The 18,803-nt window shown below is 41.5% G+C and overlaps 1 protein-coding gene across 2 annotated transcripts in view; it reads right to left on the bottom strand.

Moving 5' to 3' along the window:
* Positions 1-357: 357 nt before the first annotated feature.
* TMEM192 (transmembrane protein 192) overlaps positions 358-18,803 on the bottom strand; it is a 55,873-nt gene continuing 37,427 nt past the window's right edge. For both annotated transcript variants that reach the window (XM_025186073.3, XM_075930156.2), the window contains exons 3-6: positions 17,032-17,296; positions 11,934-12,068; positions 6,786-6,888; positions 358-2,117 (exon numbers count right to left, since the gene is read on the bottom strand). In XM_025186073.3, coding sequence (XP_025041858.1) covers positions 1,994-2,117; positions 6,786-6,888; positions 11,934-12,068; positions 17,032-17,296 — 627 coding nt within the window. In that variant the 3' untranslated portion in view covers positions 358-1,993. The remainder of the gene's footprint in view (positions 2,118-6,785; positions 6,889-11,933; positions 12,069-17,031; positions 17,297-18,803) is intronic.

Raw genomic sequence — 18,803 nt, 5'->3', positions numbered from 1 at the left:
AAAACACCAGCTGCTCTGCTCAGGCTATCCTTTCATTATGTTTAGCTGGTTAACTGATTAAGTGGGAGTGAACCCACTGCCCATGGCAGGCCCCACCAGGAGAGAGTAGTCCCCCCACCGATAAACAGTAACCAGTAAGAAGTTTTTCCTTCCCCCTCATGCTACCTTTAGTCCAGGTGCCTATGTTCTATTCATGAGTAGATAATGTTCTCTCTCTCAGCAGGGATTTACAGTGATCAGCAGTTGTTGAAGAAAGGGCCCTTTCTGCTGTTATGTGGCATTGAAGATTAGATGGCCATATCCATTCTGATCAAAATTCCTTAAAATTAAAAGATCCCATTTTAAGTATCTGAAGAGTAGACGAGAAGTATAAAGCTTTATTACGTGATCCTTATTTGCATTTATTGTACATGAACTTCAGTCACAGTCTCAGCTTTTCAGACACATATGTACAATGGGTATATGCAGTTACATCAAAACCTGAGTGTTCTAAGAAATAAACATGTTCACATGTCCCCCAAATATTCAATATAAAATCAGCTGCATTTTCTTGGGAAAAAAATACAACAAGGGAGAAAAGATTAATGCTAGATAGCAGCAAGTCTTCAATTTTCTTGTCTCTGAAATACAAGTAATCGTACGTCACTCATTACTGAGAGTGATTACAGTACAATAAGCTGTACACCAAGTTGTGGCCCAGAACCAAACACAGGATGGGGTAGTTTTCCTTCAGTGTTCTGAAAGGCTCCCAGCATTACTCAGATGCTTCCTACTTTGCTAAGAGGCTAGCCTGTCCCCCTATCTAATATTGAGGAGGATATACAGTTGATCGGTAAGATTTGGAAAATAAGATGGCAGTCTCTGGCTTTTAACAAAGTTTCAGGGAGTCATATGGGTATACTGTAAGCAGGCAGGTGTACAGGCTTAATGACTAGCTTCTCTGGAGAACTCTCTCCAAGTATATAGAGATGGAAGTTTACAGACACTGAGTAATGGATTAGAATTTTCAATTCCCATGCAAGATATGACCCCACTGGCTTCAGAGTCAGAATGACAGCACTGACTTCCTTTCTCTAAACCATGTGAGTGGCTATAGTTGCATCTGCAGTACTAGCACTTCCTACAAAATGCTATATATAATAATGCACTGTCCTAAGGGGGGGAGGGGGGGAGATTATAAATTCTCGCGTATTGACCTAAGTTTAGAGAGCAGTTTACAAAAAAAAGCTCTCTCCAAATATTTAAATATTTGGATGTTTTTGGTATGCAAAATAGATTCACTATTTGTACTTTTTTTTTTTTAATAATCTCAGCAAAAAGAGATAAAACCCCACTTAGGACTGCTACAAAAATTTGATTTAACTATTTTACACTGAAATTCTGTGAAGCAGGCATCAATCTGATCATCTTTCTGCAAGCCTGGCCTTTACATTCTATGTTTAGTGAAATGAGATCCTGTTTTTCCTGCATACAAAAGAGACTCATGTGTTTCAGGCCAGATACCCGATTCTTCATCGTTGCTTCATTTCCCTATTTGTTTAGAAGAAGAATGTTTAGGCAACTTTGAAACAAAATACCCTTTAAACTCATCATGGCAGACAAGGAGACCTTGTTACAATATTTGGTTTCATAGTAACCATAAGAAACTCCAAATCAAGAGAGTCCATATCTTGCTACGTTTCATTCTGGAAAACAAACGTTTGAGTTCTAGAAGCACAGAAGACTTAGTAGTTTGGAGTTTGTTACAGAAGTGCAAAAAATCTCAACTGAACAAAATTAAAACAGGGAGCTCAGGTCCAACTCTGAACAAAGTGTCTGTTCAAAATAGACAGTATCACCAGCTGCAAATTTTACACTTCTAATAGACTTCATACATTCAACTTAACTGGTCTACACTACCTCCATTAGAGGCAATCAAGTGGATTTCTGTCCTCTGAATCAAGTTGTTACTTTGGATTCCACCTGAAATGCAGCAGCAGCTTCCTGGATATTCCTAATCTCCCATTTGCTGAGATGTTAGCGCTAGTAGTCTCTTGCTGAGCAGTGCATTGTGTCGTTGGAGATAATCTATCACATCTCCTTGCTTTTCAACTATTTCTTCCAAACTTGAGCTTTCCCTTGGAGGCATAAGAGAAGGAGAAAAGTCATTAAAAATTCAGATTAAAAATAAACTTTCTATCAATACACATAAAGGTCATTAGATACTGCCACAAACACCCTTTTCACAACTTTCATTTAGCTCCTCTTAGCTACTTTTCTACAGGGAAACAATAGTTTGGGCCATAATGGGAATATATGCTTTTAACACCACTATGAGTTACTTGGAGATTGGAAAGGCCCCATACAGATTGAGGCCAAAACCTCCTCTTGTGCAAGAGCCGTTCTGTCACAAAAAGGAACAGTGTAGATGGCTCCTTTTTGTGCAAAAGCCCCTTGCGAAAAATGGCGGCTCGTTAAGTATGCAAATGAGGTGTAGTGATATTCACTGCTTCACCTCATTTGCATATTTTCTTGCACAAGAGCACGCAGTACAGATGTAGCCAGATTTTTTTAGTTGTTGGCTAAAATAGTCAGCCATTTTTCCTTGTACTAAAGCATGCTCTCATGGCCTCTTCCAATAACCTGCATTAAGATGTTACCATAAAGAGTTAACAGAGAAAGTTTCTAATTTAATGGCCATTGCCCGAGACTATTAGCATCACTTAGATCCCAGGAAAAGGTATTCCAATTTAAATAAAGAGCACTTGTTTAGATGATGCAGCCACATATAGTTCACAGAAGACTTCAAGAAGTACTGTCCTCCATACTAAGTGATTATTTTGATCAGTTTTTCTTTGTATTTCAGCACCAACACCTTATACTAAGAATTAAATCCAAATAAACTATATTTAAACAAAGTTACCAAGTCAAGCAATCTAGATTTAGGAAGTGCTAGGTGTAAGGTTTCTTGCTTCAACTTGAATTTCAACTTGCACATGTGCATTATGATTCCTCTCCCCTTGTCCAAACAAAACCTCTTAGCATTTTACTGTAGGCTTTGAAGTCCCTCCAGACCATGCAGATGAGACACCTTATCAGACATACAATTAACAAACCAAAACCACAGTAACTCCCTGCTGTGGCTGCTGTGGGTTGGGGGGGGGACCCAGACCCGGCCACTCCTCTGGGTCCCAGCCCAGGGACCCTATAAATAGCAGTTACCTGCGGAGTCTCAAAGAAGTTGGTTGCTGGTATGTTCCCTTGGCCACTTCCCACAGGAAGCTGCTCTGTTTAGCCCTTTCTCTTGGGCCTTGTGGTCAAGTCTTCCCTGTCCAGGGTTCTGCAAAGGGTTTGCCTTTGGCTTACCAGCTAGTCTGCCAGGGTTGAGCTCCAGGAAGGAACTGGCAGGCCCTGGCCCAGCAGCTTCTTTTATATCAGCCTGCTGCACCCTGATGCTTGGAAGACTGCTCTTCTGCTCCTGTGGCTGGGCAGGGTAAGGAAAGGCCTACAGCAGGGATACTGGGGCCTAGTCCACCCCTTCACACTCCTACAACTGAGAGCCATAGATAAGACGACTATGCCATATTCTCTCAGATGGCTGAACCATGTTTGCTAAAAATGTTCCTGAAGTTCAAAGGCAGATGAACTGGAATGGATTTCAGTCCATGCTGGCTACGTTTCATTCTGGTTGGCCTAGAGAGCACTTTTGGAAATTCCAAGTATTTTTAAATTTAGAACATAAGGCACTTGACACATAAATCCTAGAATTTGTGCTCTAACAAAAGTAAGCCTTTTATCAAGCTTGAAACAGGTGACTGAACATGCATAGTTTTTTCACACCAACACACACTTTTGCGGACTTCAGAGTACAATGTGTGTCCTAGGGTGCAGTTCTACTTTGAAGAATAACTTGACACATTTTTTCTATTTTAGCAGCTGTACTTGTTTGTATTCTTGTTCACCCTACAGAGCCAGCATAGCCCTGAGAAAAGAACAACATTCTCTTCTTCTACATCAATAAAGCCATGTAATAGTTACAGTTCCAGGGCCTGTTAGTTATACCAACACATCCGCTTAAGCTAACAGTGTTGCACAAGTGTTACTCAGGGCAAAATATAGTCTGCAGGATTTACACTACTGGGTAAGTATGAGAAGGAAGAGAATAACTCTTCACAGATCCCAACTCATAGTCAGCCCTGCAAAGTTCTTGAACTGGCATTTGATCTAAATAACAAGAAATCATGGAACTCTCTAATCCTCTATCCTCCTTTTATGGAGTTTTTCATAGTACACCTGCTCTTTAAACAGCCAGGAGTTAACATTACTCTTGCTCAGCACAGGTGGCCTTACTACAAAGTGATGCAGATATGTTTTCAGAAGGCTTGAAAAGCAATCAAAAAGGGTGTTGAATCAATCAGGGTTATGATTGCTTGTACAGACTGTACTACACACATTCTCCAATGCTTGATACCCTTAACAGGCACTGTTAGACACCAATACCACTGAAGACATGCCCTACAGCCTGGGTTTCTGTCCCTCTTTTTTTGGGAAGGGGAAAGGAGAGCAAGGAGAACAGAGGGGAGACACGAGACACACAGTTTCTCCAGAAAGTGCATCAAAGTTTGAAATTGTGCACACCAAGCTTCAGAAGACACTAGAAAAATTAGCTCTTTCTGCTGGTTTTTCAAGATCCTGCCTGCCGACTGTTTCCATGAGAGCATGACTTGCATTATAGGGTATTTAGTCACAAATTTGATCTACAAGTGCAATCTAGTTTAGATTGCAGGAGAAGGAGCTGCTGAAGTGTTTTACTGGAAGATTAAGGTACTGCTTGTGGAGCAACTGTACGGTGCTAAAACATGTACAGGTTGGATCTCTACAGCCCAGACTTCTATTGACTGACATCATCCCCATGGGTGCTCCGAGGCTATAGCACTCATAGTGAGGAGCCCTACCCCATGCTCAACAATTTCTTTCCCATCCTCCCCAAGAGGCACTCAAACTGAGGGAGGGAGAAAAGTGGGTGCGCGCGCTTGGGTGAAAGAGGTGGAGCCTTGCGATCAGGGGCCATAAGAACAGCCCCTCCACCTGCTGGGTTGCACTCTTGGCATGGCTCCACAGACCCCCTCAGTCTCCACTCGGTCCAGGTCAGCCCCTCTGTTCCTGCTGGAGTGGAGTCCTGCAGTGGGTGGCAGCGAAGAAGCCGGCATTGCTAGACCCAGGTAGATCAAATTTCCCGATTCAGGACCAATTAGGTCCCAAGGGTGCCAGACTAGGGAGTTAAAACCTGTTGTAGTAAAAAACGTGCAAGGCAAGACTGATTTCCACCCCACACGGTTCCCCAGAAAACCATATAAAATATGTGAAGTATCTGTAGATTTCCTCTATGCTAGCTGTCATATACTCCTAACTCCAGCATAAGAGAGATCTCAGATCTCAAACTGAAAAAGTCTTACCTTCTGGGAAGGAGCACCTAATTTATTTCCCTCCCAGGTATCAACCCACCTCCTCTGAGGAAAGAGCTCCTTGATTTATACCAAGACACATTTTAATGACATGATCTAAGACATCAGTATTTCTCCAGACTGATTAAAACCAACTCTTAAGAGATTAAGGACAGTTAATTAGGGTTAGCACATTACTGGTGAAATTATAGGAGTACAGTAATTACTTGTTTAACACGTGCCCGCTTAACATATTTCCACGATAGCACGATTTTGGGGGGGGGGGCAACGTTTTTTGAACAACACGACCGTCCCCAAAATAACACAGTTTCCCCAGCCGGCCTGTCACCGGCGGCTGTGTGAGGCTTCCCCCGCCTCCCTGCAAAGCGGTGGAGAGTTCGCCACGCCATTCCCTGGCGACCCCCCTCTCACTGGACATCAGCTGGAACCCGCTCCCACCTGCAGGCCGGCAGCTGGGTTTCCTCAATGGGCCTGTCTCCAGCAGCTGCTCGGGGCTTCCCCCGCCTTTCTGCAAAGCGGCCGAGGGTTCACCACTCACAACGCCGTTACCCGGCGACCCCCCCCCCCCCCTTGCTGGACACAATGCGGGTCCTGGCAGACCTATCACAGGGACATACTGTACTCCCAACCGGATCCCCCTTCCCTCTCCTCCCCTTCTCTTCCCCAGAGCCAAACACCTCCCCACCCTGTTGTAACCCAGTCAGTCCCCTCTCTCCCCCAACCTTATGTCCCAGTCGCTAACAAGTGCAGGCTGGAGCTGTGAGAGCACATGCAGCTCTCAGCAGCCCAGTCAAGAGAGTGGCTGACCAGAGTACATCTGGGTTCTAGTTGATGCCCTATTGGGAGTTTTACTGTACTGTACAGTACATCGTCTAATGTTGATGTCGACGACTCAGCACCAACAGAAAATTGACTTCGACACCACTGCTTGAAACGCAACCCCCACCTTTTCCATTATTTTCAATGGGAAAATTGACCCCACATAACATGTTTTCACTCAACACAATCATTTTCTGAAACATATCTACCGTGTTGAATGAGGAATTACAGTTATCTACTATAATTGTCATAGGGCCACTCAATATCTACTAAAGCTATAGCATACCCTTTTCATGATTCATCATTTCTGTACTCTATCAAGTTACTATGGCTGTGGTGGACCATCTTTGCAGCTTCTGATTTTTGTGCACATAACTTCCACAATGCTGCAGAAGTCCACTAAGGAATTACCACCACATTTCCATTTTTCCTGACCGCTTTAAGGTCCCACACACCACTCTGTACAGAAATTGATGCCAAGTGTTTACACAGTTACCCGCATAAACTAACTGAAGTGGTTACCTGAATCCAATCTCTGAGGTAATGTGACTGGGGTGAGCATATATCTTCTCTTCCTCAATTATATCTGGCCTTGGCTTTGCCTGGTTGAAATTGCTTATTTTCACTGAAACGAAAAGAGGTAGTTAATTATGCAGACTCTTTATTAATAGGGTTAATTGGCACTTAAACTGAGTTCTACAGAGGGTCCCAACCTGCCTCACAAGTAACAGCAGAGGGGATAAAAAGGGAGCCCAACAAGAGGATCAGGTTACACCTTAGAAATTGGCATTTCCTTTGGTGCTGCTGCTTAAATTTGTGTAAGGGCATGTCCCAGACCTGTGTAGCTTGCATTACCTATGAAATGCCCAAGTAGCACTCTTGTACTTAAGGCTGTTCCCTGACCTCTACCCCAAGAGTAGAGAGAAAGGAATGTTACATTTCCTGCAGTGATAAAAGGCTCATTAAAAGAAGACTTTTGAAATAAAAGATGCACTTGCTTGCTCTTATCTGTCTATACTGTTTTGTTCTCAGTTTGTGTATAAAACTGCCAAGTTTACAAAATAATTCTTGAGACTAGAAGCCATGTTGTCTGTATATTAGTGGGTTTTTCCCTTTTCTACTTGTAGCATTCCAGTCTCTTGTACAAAAATATCTTGTGAGGGAGTGCTATATAGTTATTATCTTAAGAACTCTGTTAATTTCAATTCATCTCCATTGAAGTCCTGACATCCGTGTGTAGTTTCACTCTGCATTGTTAATGCATATTAATAAATGACTTATTAGCTTCTCAGACTATTTAAACTCCTGAAGAATTAGGATTCTGAGCTCCATATGTTGCATTGATAGGACTCCACTTAAATGAGCCTCCATTGTCAGAATCCATGCTGTATGTGTCTCGGCTTGACAAAACTCTGGCTGGGATGATTTAGTTGGGATTGGTCCTGCTTTGGGCAGCGGGCTGAGAGCTATGACCTCCTGAGGTCTCTTCCAGCCCTATGATTCTATGATATGCTTTAAATTAAAAAGTAAGTTTGTCAATTCTTGAGACATTTTGCCCTAGACAGGTGGGCTGCTACAAGTATTAGAAGCTGCTATCACTTCTAAAAAACAGGGAAGGGTAGCATAGTAGGGATCAGTATGCCTCAGTCTGATCTTAGAGAACTAGTTACAAGGATAACAGGATAGCTCAATTTTCATGCCTAAAATCAACACAGTTTGCAGAGAAAACTGTCATTAATACTACCAACTGGAAACATGTCCACAGTCTATACAACCTGGCAGATATAAAAGTTAAAAATCACAAATTCAAATTTGGCCCAAATACAAAAATGTTCACTCCTGACAACTCAAAGTATTTTTTTTTCTAGACTAGGATTCTCTGGTCCAGCAACATCTGTGATCCAGCATGACCAGATATTCCAGAATCAGAGTCCTGGCACACAGCAGGGGGTTAGGAGGCCAGGAGCCAGCACACAGCTCAGTTGGGCTATGAGGAAGAAGTCAGGAGGCAGCATGTGGCTCAGTTGGGCTAAGTGGGAGAGGGGCAAACCCAGGAGCCAACAAGTGGCTCAGCAGGGCTGCAGGAGAGGGAGGAGCTCCAGGAGCCAATACATGGCTCAGCTGGGCTGGAACACAGCATAACTGGGCTGCATGGGGAGCCAGGAAGCTTGGTGAGGAGGGGGAAGGTGGGAGCGGAGATAGGGGGCCTGAGGGACTTATTGTGGTCCAGAAAAATCCCTCATCTGGGACCAGTCAGGTCCAACCTGTACATCAATACTGTTCTTCAGCAGTTTTTCAACTCAAATATTGCACCACTGTGCAAATAACATGAAGTAGTGTCATCTATTAAAATAGACTCTCAAGTACAGAGACAGAAAAACAACTTTGAACGTTCAAAGCTGATAATTTGAACAAAGCTAATAATTTTAAGCAGACCTTTATGTAAAGACTACCTATTGAAAGTGAACTGAACAATCCTCATTTTAGACTATGCAGGTTAGTATGTACTGACTCTGGTTGAGTTATTGATGTATCATACTGTATATCTGGTCAGAGAATTTATGTTAAAATAAAAAGAATATATGACAGTCTCCAAGACATACCTAAAAATCTATTTTATGTAATGGCCCATTCTCTTCTATTCTAGCCTCTCCAAGAAGAGAAGATGTTTCTCCTCTCTTCCCTCAGGAGTTCCTCAGACACTGGCTATGCAGAAGCCTGTTGCCTGACTGATCACAGGAATAACTCAGGCAGACGTGTAACCAAAGTTTAAGACTACTTTATGGTAAGAGGCACACAGAGGAAAGAAAAAAAATAAGCTTTTCAGATGGTCACCTTCATTATGTTTGTTGAGGGATGGAATATTAAATTTTGAGTAAGAATGTCATGCCTGTTGTATACACACTGGAACGTATGGCAGGGTTTGTTCAAGAGCCCTTACAAGGTCTAAAATTGAAGGTGCTCAGCACCCTTAATCCTCTTTCAAGTCTATCAATGGAGCTGGGGATGTGCTTATCTTTGCATGATTACTCTGAATAGAGGAAGACCACTAGGGAAACACACTGAACATCAAAGGCCACACTGACATCCTTCAGTAGCATTATTTGTGGAGTAATGTTCAGATAAGTGGGACTATCTGGAATAAGGCACTACCGAACATGTTGTAAGTACAGAGTTTATAGAATTGCATTTCTGTTGCTAGAGGCAGATCATAGGATGCCTCAAGCAGAGAAAATAATATCCAATAAATTTTCATGTTAGTTAAGTATAGATTTGAGGTCTTTTTAACCATGCTGTTTGCTACAATGCTAAATTCAAGAGGATCAGATATCAAGTTGCATATTTTATTTATATATATATATATATATATACACACACACACACACACACACACACACACACATTGATATAAGCATTTTATTGACAGGAAGTTGCCACTTATAAAGAAAGTCATTGCTACAATATCCAGTTTTGCTACACTGGAAGATATACTGACTGTAAATGGAAGATATAGCTGAATATTCTGCTATAGCTATGCCAGCACAACATCTTGTGAACACTATAAGAATGATTTTATTTTGGAGTAATTACACTTGAGTAATGTCCACGTGAGTGAATTATACCAGCAAAGCTATATAGGAAAACATACTGTGCTACAGCTATGTTGGTCAAAATCCCCATATAGACAAACCTTAGTATCAGAGCCTGAACTATAGCCAAGTGAAGTACCACTACATTTGGGGCTTCATTTTTTGAGGCAGTTTCAATACTATTATGAGCACAAGTTAAAAAAATTAAGTCAGATCTTGAAACAGCATATTCAAAGCTTTCATAATATTTAATAGTTTATCATTACACTGGAAATAGCTACTCTCTGCAACTTTCTATCAAGTCACTAACTAGGTTTTTCTCCAGACATCAAGTTTGCTCTAGAGTAGAGTTTTAATATTACTATCTAGAAGTCAGTTTGACTTTCATGATTGTCACATGACAATTAGTAGCATAATGTTACAACATGTGTTTCCTTTCTCCTTCCTCTCCACTACTTTGTTCCCCTTTAACTCAACCTGTTAACCTTTCCCCTCTTGTCAACACCATTCTTTTAATTTTGTAATTGGTCTCCTTTGTCACTACTGAGAGGAATTCCAGAACATGAATTACACTACCACTATAGTTTGGTGTCAGATACACAACAAAATGAATGCTGACTGAAGTAGGAAACATAAGAGACACTCAGTTCCTCCAGAAGTGGACTGGTCTCAATCAGTCCTTTAGGAAGTAAGTATAGTTGATTAAAGTTAGATTTTTACATGAAACCAATCCATACCTCAGATTTAAAAGAGAGACACAAAAAGGATTCCCAGGAGTTTAAGGACGATGATGTTTACATGGCATTTAAAAGCAAGATAAAAAAATAGATACCACTTTGGAACATTTGTCTGTATTTCACTGTAGCAATAAAGGTCTCTAAGCTCATACTCTCATTTAGGACCTAAGACATCTAATTTCTGGTTTTATAAACTGAACAGTTGAACTGTGTCGTGTGTAACACTTTATTTTCCTTACTAGTCTGAGTAATCAGGAGAAGTGTGTTTCATATTGTCTAAGTCTCACGTATGATCTATAAGCATGGCACACAGGCCATCTGGTCATCTAGGTTTGAGTTATGGAAGTTCAAAAATTTGACTGGATTATTTTAATATATGTAGTTTTTAAATTACTTGGACCAGTAAGTCCACTGTGAGGATTTAATAGAATAAGCCAAAATAGAACAAACAAACATGGTCCTGGAGGAATAGGACAAACCTATTAAGCCTGTAATCCAATATAGTTTTCTATGTTAAATTATTTTCTACCAACTGTTGGTGGTACAGTTATGGGTAATGGACTAGAAATGTGTATTGCTTTATTTAAGTAAGGACTCCAAGAGTCTCAATGTCACTTAAGGACTACTAACCATCAAATACTAGATGAAGTGAGATTTGGGGAAGGGAGAAAGAAGGGGAACTGGAAGGCAATTGCAAGTTCAAAGACTGAGATATTCCATCTCAATTTAAGTTCCACATGTCCAAGGAAAGTAGTTTTGACTAAGCAAGAAGAATATTAGCTCTGAGTCAGAGTAAAAAACAAAACAAAAAAATCCACTCTGAACATGTGTCTGATAAAACTGCCATGAGAGCATGCTAGTAATGTGTGGTAAACATACACTATTATGTACAGTTCGTCTATATTAGTAATTTCCAAGGAAATACCTTAAAATGGACAAGTAGCCTAGTTTATCTGGCAGCATTTAGAGTTCAAGGCATGACAACGATTTCCAGTTTGCTGTAAGCAAGAATGTCTGAATGGCCTGCAATGGGTCAAGATATGAGAAACTAATTTTATGGTCATAGCTCTGCTCTGGCTGCCAGCTGCTGGCCAGGTTCCCTACCCCCAGACCACTGACCCTCCAGACTGCCCTGCCAGCTGAGCTCCCAGTCACTGGCAACCTCTGTGGCTAGGGCTCTCTGATCCAGCAACATCCGTGATCTGGAAGGACCACATATTTTGCAGGATCAGTCCCGGACCACAGAGGTTCAACCGGTACCATGCTTAGAGAGCAGAGCCAATAGAAAGTTTAGTAGCTTTTGTAAGGCAGTCACAGGACAAGGCAGTAACTGCAGTTCTCACCTGTGTAAATGACTATGCATAACAGAGAACAAACCAGCTCCAGACACAATACTCCCAGGATCAGGTAGAGACATACTTTCCTGTTGTCAGGAAAGGAATAGCAAGCTGCCAGTATCAGAAGCAGGGCGGCATTTCCTTAAGAAAAAAAAACACAACAGAAATGACATTTATATGTTTTAGTCTAGCCAATACTGTCAAGTGGTTCAAAAAGACCCTCCTACAACATCTATATTAGGCATGTCAACATGTGTCTGACTACACGATTAACCGATAAGCCTATCGGTTCATCCTGTCAACTACATCCACTTCTCTGCCACTTGCTATCTCTATAGAAGAAACAGCAGTGTGGGGGAGGGGACAGGCGGGAGCCAATATGCATGGGGAGACAGCTTAAGCCCAAGTGCCTATGTCTCCCCTCTCCCCCCGCCTCCTTGCTGCCTCCCACAAAGGCAATGGGGGGAGGGGGCGCGGGGAAGGGAAGGAAGGCAGAAACTGCTGTTTGGAGACAGCCAGTTTAAAAAAGCCAGCTCCCCAGGAGCACCAGCTCCTACCTGCCCCACCCTGTGCTGCCACCTCTATTAGAGGCAGCAGCGCGGGTGGGGGAGAAAGGAGCTACTGCCACAGAGCAGGCTCTATCCGCAGCGGGCCCAGGCTCATCATGGGATGCCAGTGCAGCCTCTGTCCCTGGGAAGCTTGGGTCCCCTGCATACAGGGGCTGCTGCTGTCCTGTGTTGCTGCCTCTGTACCAGAGTCATCAGTGCTGAGTGGCAGGAGGCTCCTAGGGAGTGCACTGGCTGCTGGCCCTGCTCAAGGGGACTCTCAAATAATTGTGTAACTGCTAACATTTGATGCAGTAAATAATCTTTTCAATTACATACTAACATCCCTAATCTATATTCCTCATTTTTTAGGTTAATGGATTATAGCTATGCAATAGAAAAAAACCATGACTGATGTGTTATTTAAACGCCCCAAGGGTAAAACAGAAATGTGTTTGTAACTGTAGTTTTTTGTGAAGCTTAAAGTTTTAGTTCCTACAGAACAGTTAGTGTTTCTTCAAGCGACCTTCATTCTATATTTAGCTGTCACTAATTTGTGCCTTACATTCATGACTTCAAGATGCCATCAGTCATGTTTAGTATCAATGTTAGATGTATTGTCTAGTATTTGACCGTTCAGTACAGCAATCTTGTTCTACATATTCAGTATAGAACCCTTCTGGTGGTTCTGTGTACCACTACAAAACATGCCACTTCAGTTTAGCTTTACAGGGAGAGGAATTGCAAGTACTTGAAAGACTGTAGTTGTTAGGCAGACAAGTGTGTTCATTTTTATATATGTAGAGCATATGTTTTACATGCATAGACTCATAGAATACTAGGACTGGAAGGTACCTCATGAGGTCATTGATTCCAGCCCCCTGCCCTCATGGCAGGACCAAATACTGTCTAGGCCATCCCTGATAGGCATTTATCTAACCTACTCTTAAATATCTCCAGAGATGGGGACTCCACAACCTCCCTGGGCAATTTATTCCAGTGTTTGACTAGCCTGACGGTTAGGAACTTTTTCCTCATGTCCAACCTAAACCTCCCTTGCTGCAGTTTAAGCCCATTGCTTCTTTCCTCATGTCCAACCTAAACCTCCCTTGCTGCAGTTTAAGCCCATTGCTTCTTGTTCTCTCTCCTTCCTCATGACACCCTTTTAGATACCTGAAAACTGCTATCATGTCCCCCCCTCCTCAATCTTCTCTTTTCTCAACTAAACAAACCCAATTCTTTCAGCCTTCCTTCATGGGTCATGTTCTCTAGACCTTTAATTATTCTTGTTGCTCTTCTCTGGACCCTCTCCAATTTCTCCACACTGTTCTTGTAATGCGGTGCCCAGAACTGGACACAATACTCCAACTGAGGCCTAACCAGCGCAGAGTAGAGCGGAAGAATGACTTCTCATGTCTTGCTCACAACACACCTGTTAATGCATCCCAGAATCATGTTTGCTTTCTTTGCAACGGCATCACACTGCTGACTCATTCAGCTTGTGGTCCACTATAACCCCTAGATCCCTTTCGTCCGTACTCCTTCCTAGACAGTCGTTTCCCATTCTGTATGTGTGAAACTGATTGTTCCTTCCTAAGTGGAGCACTTTGCATTTGTCTTTATTAAACTTCATCCTGTTCACCTCAGACCATTTCTCCAATTTGTCCAGGTCATTTTGGATTATGACCCTATGCTTTGGAGCAGTAGCAACCCCTCCCAGCTTGGTATCATCTGCAAACTTAATAAGCGTACTTTCTACGCCAATATCTAAATCGTTGATGAAGATATCGAAGAGAGACAGTCCCAAAACAGACCCCTGCGGAAACCCACTTGTTATACCTTTCCAGCAGGATTGTGAACCATTAAATAACTACTGAGTATGGTTATCCAGCCAGTTACGCACCCACATTATAGTAGCCCCATCGAAGTTGTATTTGCCTAGTTTATGGATAAGAATATCACGCGAGACCATATCAAACGCCTTACTAAAGTCTAGGTATACCACATCCACCACTTCTCCCTTATCCACAAGACTCGTTGTCCTATCAAAGAAAGCTATCAGATTGGTTTGACGTGATTTGTTCTTTACAAATCCATGCTGGCTGTTCCCTATCAGCTTGCTACCTTCCAATTGTTTACAGATGATTTCCCTTAATTACCTGCTCCATTATCTTCCTTGGCACAGAAGTTAAATGAACTGGTCTGTAGTTTCCTGGGTTGTTCTTATTTCCCTTTTTATAAATGGGCACTGTATTTGCCCTTTTCCAGTCTTCTGGAATCTCTCCTGTCTCCCATGATTTTCCAAAGATGATAGCTAGAGGCTCAGATACCTCCTATCAGCTCCTTGAGTATTCTAGGATGCATTTCACCAGGCCCTGGTGACTTGCAGGCATCTAACTTTCCTAGGTGATTTTTACCTTGTTCTTTTTTTATTTTATCTTCTAAACGTACCCCCTACATAATTACAGCTGATGAGCGAGTACAACTATACATACCAGAGCCCACCGAGAAAGACTTTTACTGAAATGTTGCTTCAAGTTTCTCCCCAATTCTAGCTCACCAGGGCAATAGCGTTACATAAGAAGAATTTGAATGGAGTAGAACAGCTCCAAGATGAGAAACAAGATACCCACCCCTGAATAACCAGTAACCTAGCGCTTAGGCTACTCACCTAGCACATGGGATACCAAGATCCAATCCCTGTTCCAAATCAGGCAGGGGAGACATGAATTCCCACTCCTCCTACCAGTTTTACCATCGCCCCTGCTCACCTCCCACACTTCTTGTCATATTTACAATTCCAGGGAATGCAAGACATCTGACAGATGTAACATAGGTATAGAATTCATTTACTGATTTAAAGCAGATCATTGTCAGGCTACTATGCTGGAACTGTCAGGGCCAAATTGCTATTTTATGAAATGTGGTACTACAATTTATTTCCACCTTCAGGCCTCAATAGCCGTTGAGGAAAGTTAACCCCCACCCTCATGCCCAGTCAAGTTTCATTTGTGTGTGTATACACTTAGGACTTATTAGAAACCTTAAGCTTGCAGAAGGAACATTGTTAATAGCTATCACTTTGGCGTGAATGAAGAAAACCTTTCCCACTAATATAGGTGTTAGAGAAGCAACAGCCGGCTCAGGAGCAGATGGGGGTAAACAGCCCACGTACATTTACCTTGGACATTCCACACAATGTGTGAATCACCAAAACTGCCAAGTAAAGGCAGTTTTAAAAAAATATTTAAGAAAGGGACCAGGAGGTGTGGAGGCTAGTTTAATAGACCACTCTCCTTGCTAAATTGGTAGAGTAAGTGAGAGGAAAAAATGGCAGGGGCCAGCCAGTTCAGCACAGTGACTTGAGGCAAAGGAGGATGCAAGCGCAGACTTCCTGACAAGGGCTGGAGAATGGATTGCCACTGATACTGGCGAATGATCTGAGGGCAGGTGAATCATGGGCCTGAAGGGACATACCTTTTTGATTCTGGATCAAGCTTGAATTTAGCAACTGGCCCAGCCCTGAAGAGTGGGTGCAGAATACAATTTGAAGGGACTACGGGAGGCCAGAGATGGGGAAAACAAGCAACTTGGATTATTTATACCCTCAAAAGGGAGAAGCTGTGTGTCAGGTTTGTGAGAGAAAACAAACCATTGCCTCCATTACTCTGCTCTGTCCACCCCATTTCTTCTCTAACAATAGGAAGCATTGGTGCTACAGTAACATACTAGCAGTGTAGGAGCTTGTGATGCTGTAGTATACATATGGCCTAAATAATTAAAAGTTGGAGTATCTGGAGAAAAGCCAAGGGGATGAGACCTTTTAAACTCCTTCCATTTTGCAGTTATGGAATACATCGCTTGGCAACTCTCTCCACACATGCACATGATCACTCTTTACATGCAAATGAGTAGAGTCCTGCAAGTGTGCCTTGGCAGATATTTGCAACTCATTTTTACAGATACAAATGTGGATGTATCTGTGCAGAACTCTAGAAATGAGGAAGTCTGTTTCATAATGATCAGAGGGTCTACTCTGTATTCTTCCCCACCCCAGCCTTTTTTGTAAAACGGGCCTTATGTGACTGCTTTTCTCCTACATGATTATCCTTTGCTCTTAAGTTCTCAAATTTGACTGCAAAGTCAAGATCAGAAGCCTACACACAGTGTAAGCAGTGCAGATTCTTATTACTATATGAAGCACATAGTGCCTTCAGAATGCAGGTCAGCCAATAGCAGTCCTATTGCTTCATGGTTATATTCAAGACATCTTAACAGCAAACACTTCACCAGAAACAGAGGAAAATGACTAGTGGACAAATGCAAGATATCCAGTCAGTGCTATTATTTCCAAATTTATTTCAACTCAAAGAGTTCTAGCCTCCTGCTCCACTGACAAACAAGTTTGGAGGTTTGTACTCAACTATTAAGCATAGCACTCAAACTGGTGTGGCACACCTTAGATGAAGAATTCAAAAAGCACAGATAGAATAGTTCAGTTCACAATGTTTGTTCATACAAAATCCACGAAGAACAAAATTCAAAAAAGTTCATCTCACCTGTAGAATGTATTAAGAGTGGCAGCCTTTTAAGATTTCTTGTTGATCGGTAGATCTTGAGGTATCCTCTGCTTCTGACTTTACTGTGATGATGCTGAACATATCGTTCAAAGAGAACATGCAAAAGCCACAGAATTACCTTTGCAATGATTATGACACTTTGCACCTTAAGTGGGTTGGTGTAGTTTCCAGGGCACACATCTTCAACTGGGTGTGCAGAAGAACAATATATACCTGCTAAAAATGATAAGACAACAAAAGCAACCTGTGAAAGAAAGTAGACAGACCTTAATATTAGTAGTTACAGTGTAAGCAATATTACCTTAATCTTTTTACTTACTATGCCTCATTTTTTGGATTGGTTCAAATGAAAGAAAAAATCTAATGCAATTTTCTAGAAGATACTTCATCTTTGTACAAAAAAAATATATCATGCTACTTCTTCCTGGAAAGAACACAGAAATTTGTTCTGCCTTTTCTGCATCATTACTAAATTTTACCTCCTCTATCTAATCATGGACCAGTATCACTGCTAGGATTTTCTGTCCCTAGCATACAGTAAGGATAAGAAGGGTACTTATTGTCCTTAGCCTTACCAGTGATGGATTTCCCCCCCACGTCTTTAGCTTCCCTTATTGTACACATTTAATGATTTCTAATTTATCGTCAGCCATATATATTTTTTTATATCTATTATATATGATGAAGAGTTAGTTTGTAGAAAATAAAGTAATACTTCGCGATTACCTACAGATACCCAATTTTGCATCATCAATCCTGCCATTTAAGTTAACCAAACGCACTACTTTTTACACTGGAATATGCTTGGTGAAAGGTTTAAATAATTATTTTTGTTTTTCCATTTAAAAAAAATGGTGAGAAAAATTCAGATGGATGTGTGCTTGAGAACACCAGCTAAAGCCTATCAAAGAGAAGCACTATTTCAATGCTTGTAGTTACCAACATGACAAGTTTAGGGCACGACTACATACCAAAATAACACCAACTAAATTGACATTATGCACTCTTGAATTGGTTTAAAGGGTCTTTACACTAGGGGGTTGCTCAAACGTAGCAAAGTCCATTTTAAGAAACAGGTTTTGATGATGTAGTTTGTATGCCTTTGGAACATCACCACCACCACCACCCCCATTAACATTTCAGAGTGGGAAGGGTATTGAAGATGTAACATTAATGCATTGTCAACATCAGATCTACCCAAACTCTATTAAACATACTGATACAGTTATATGAGTGCAAGTTGCTTACATATGAGATCTGAAGACTTTTTCTAACCTGAGAAGAGCTAAGACACTTATTTACTAGGTTTTAGAACTAGCTGAGCATTGACAAAGCTAAGTTCACAGGAAATAACTATAAATAATAAACCAAAAATTTAGACTGGATTAGTCTTTAATATCAAGTATTGCTAAATTTAAAAAAAACTCACAAAAAACCAAACAACTCTGCACAAAAGAGTAAGTGCAGCAATGCTTTCTTGGTCCTGAAGCCATATCCCAATTTAACTGGGATTCTATAACTCACATTATCCGATACACTCAAGTCAAGCGACTTCTTATCTGACTAGATTACCTGCCATATCCATGCGACTTGGAAGTTGGCAGTGTTGGGACAGAAAACTTAAACACAAGGTATGAGGAGTATGCAACAAAAGACACTGCTCTCCTTACTCACAATCCATGCTTTAGGTCCAGTGCATTACAGCTGGGGAACCAGAATTTCCCATTATCTCCTCATACTCAAGTTAATTA

Source organism: Pelodiscus sinensis, chromosome 4 (assembly GCF_052426305.1).
Source record: "Pelodiscus sinensis isolate ZL-2025 chromosome 4, ASM5242630v1, whole genome shotgun sequence".
NCBI lineage: Eukaryota > Metazoa > Chordata > Testudines > Trionychidae > Pelodiscus > Pelodiscus sinensis.
The sequence above is the reverse complement of the archived record's forward strand: the minus strand, read 5'-3'. Positions and strand labels throughout refer to the sequence as shown.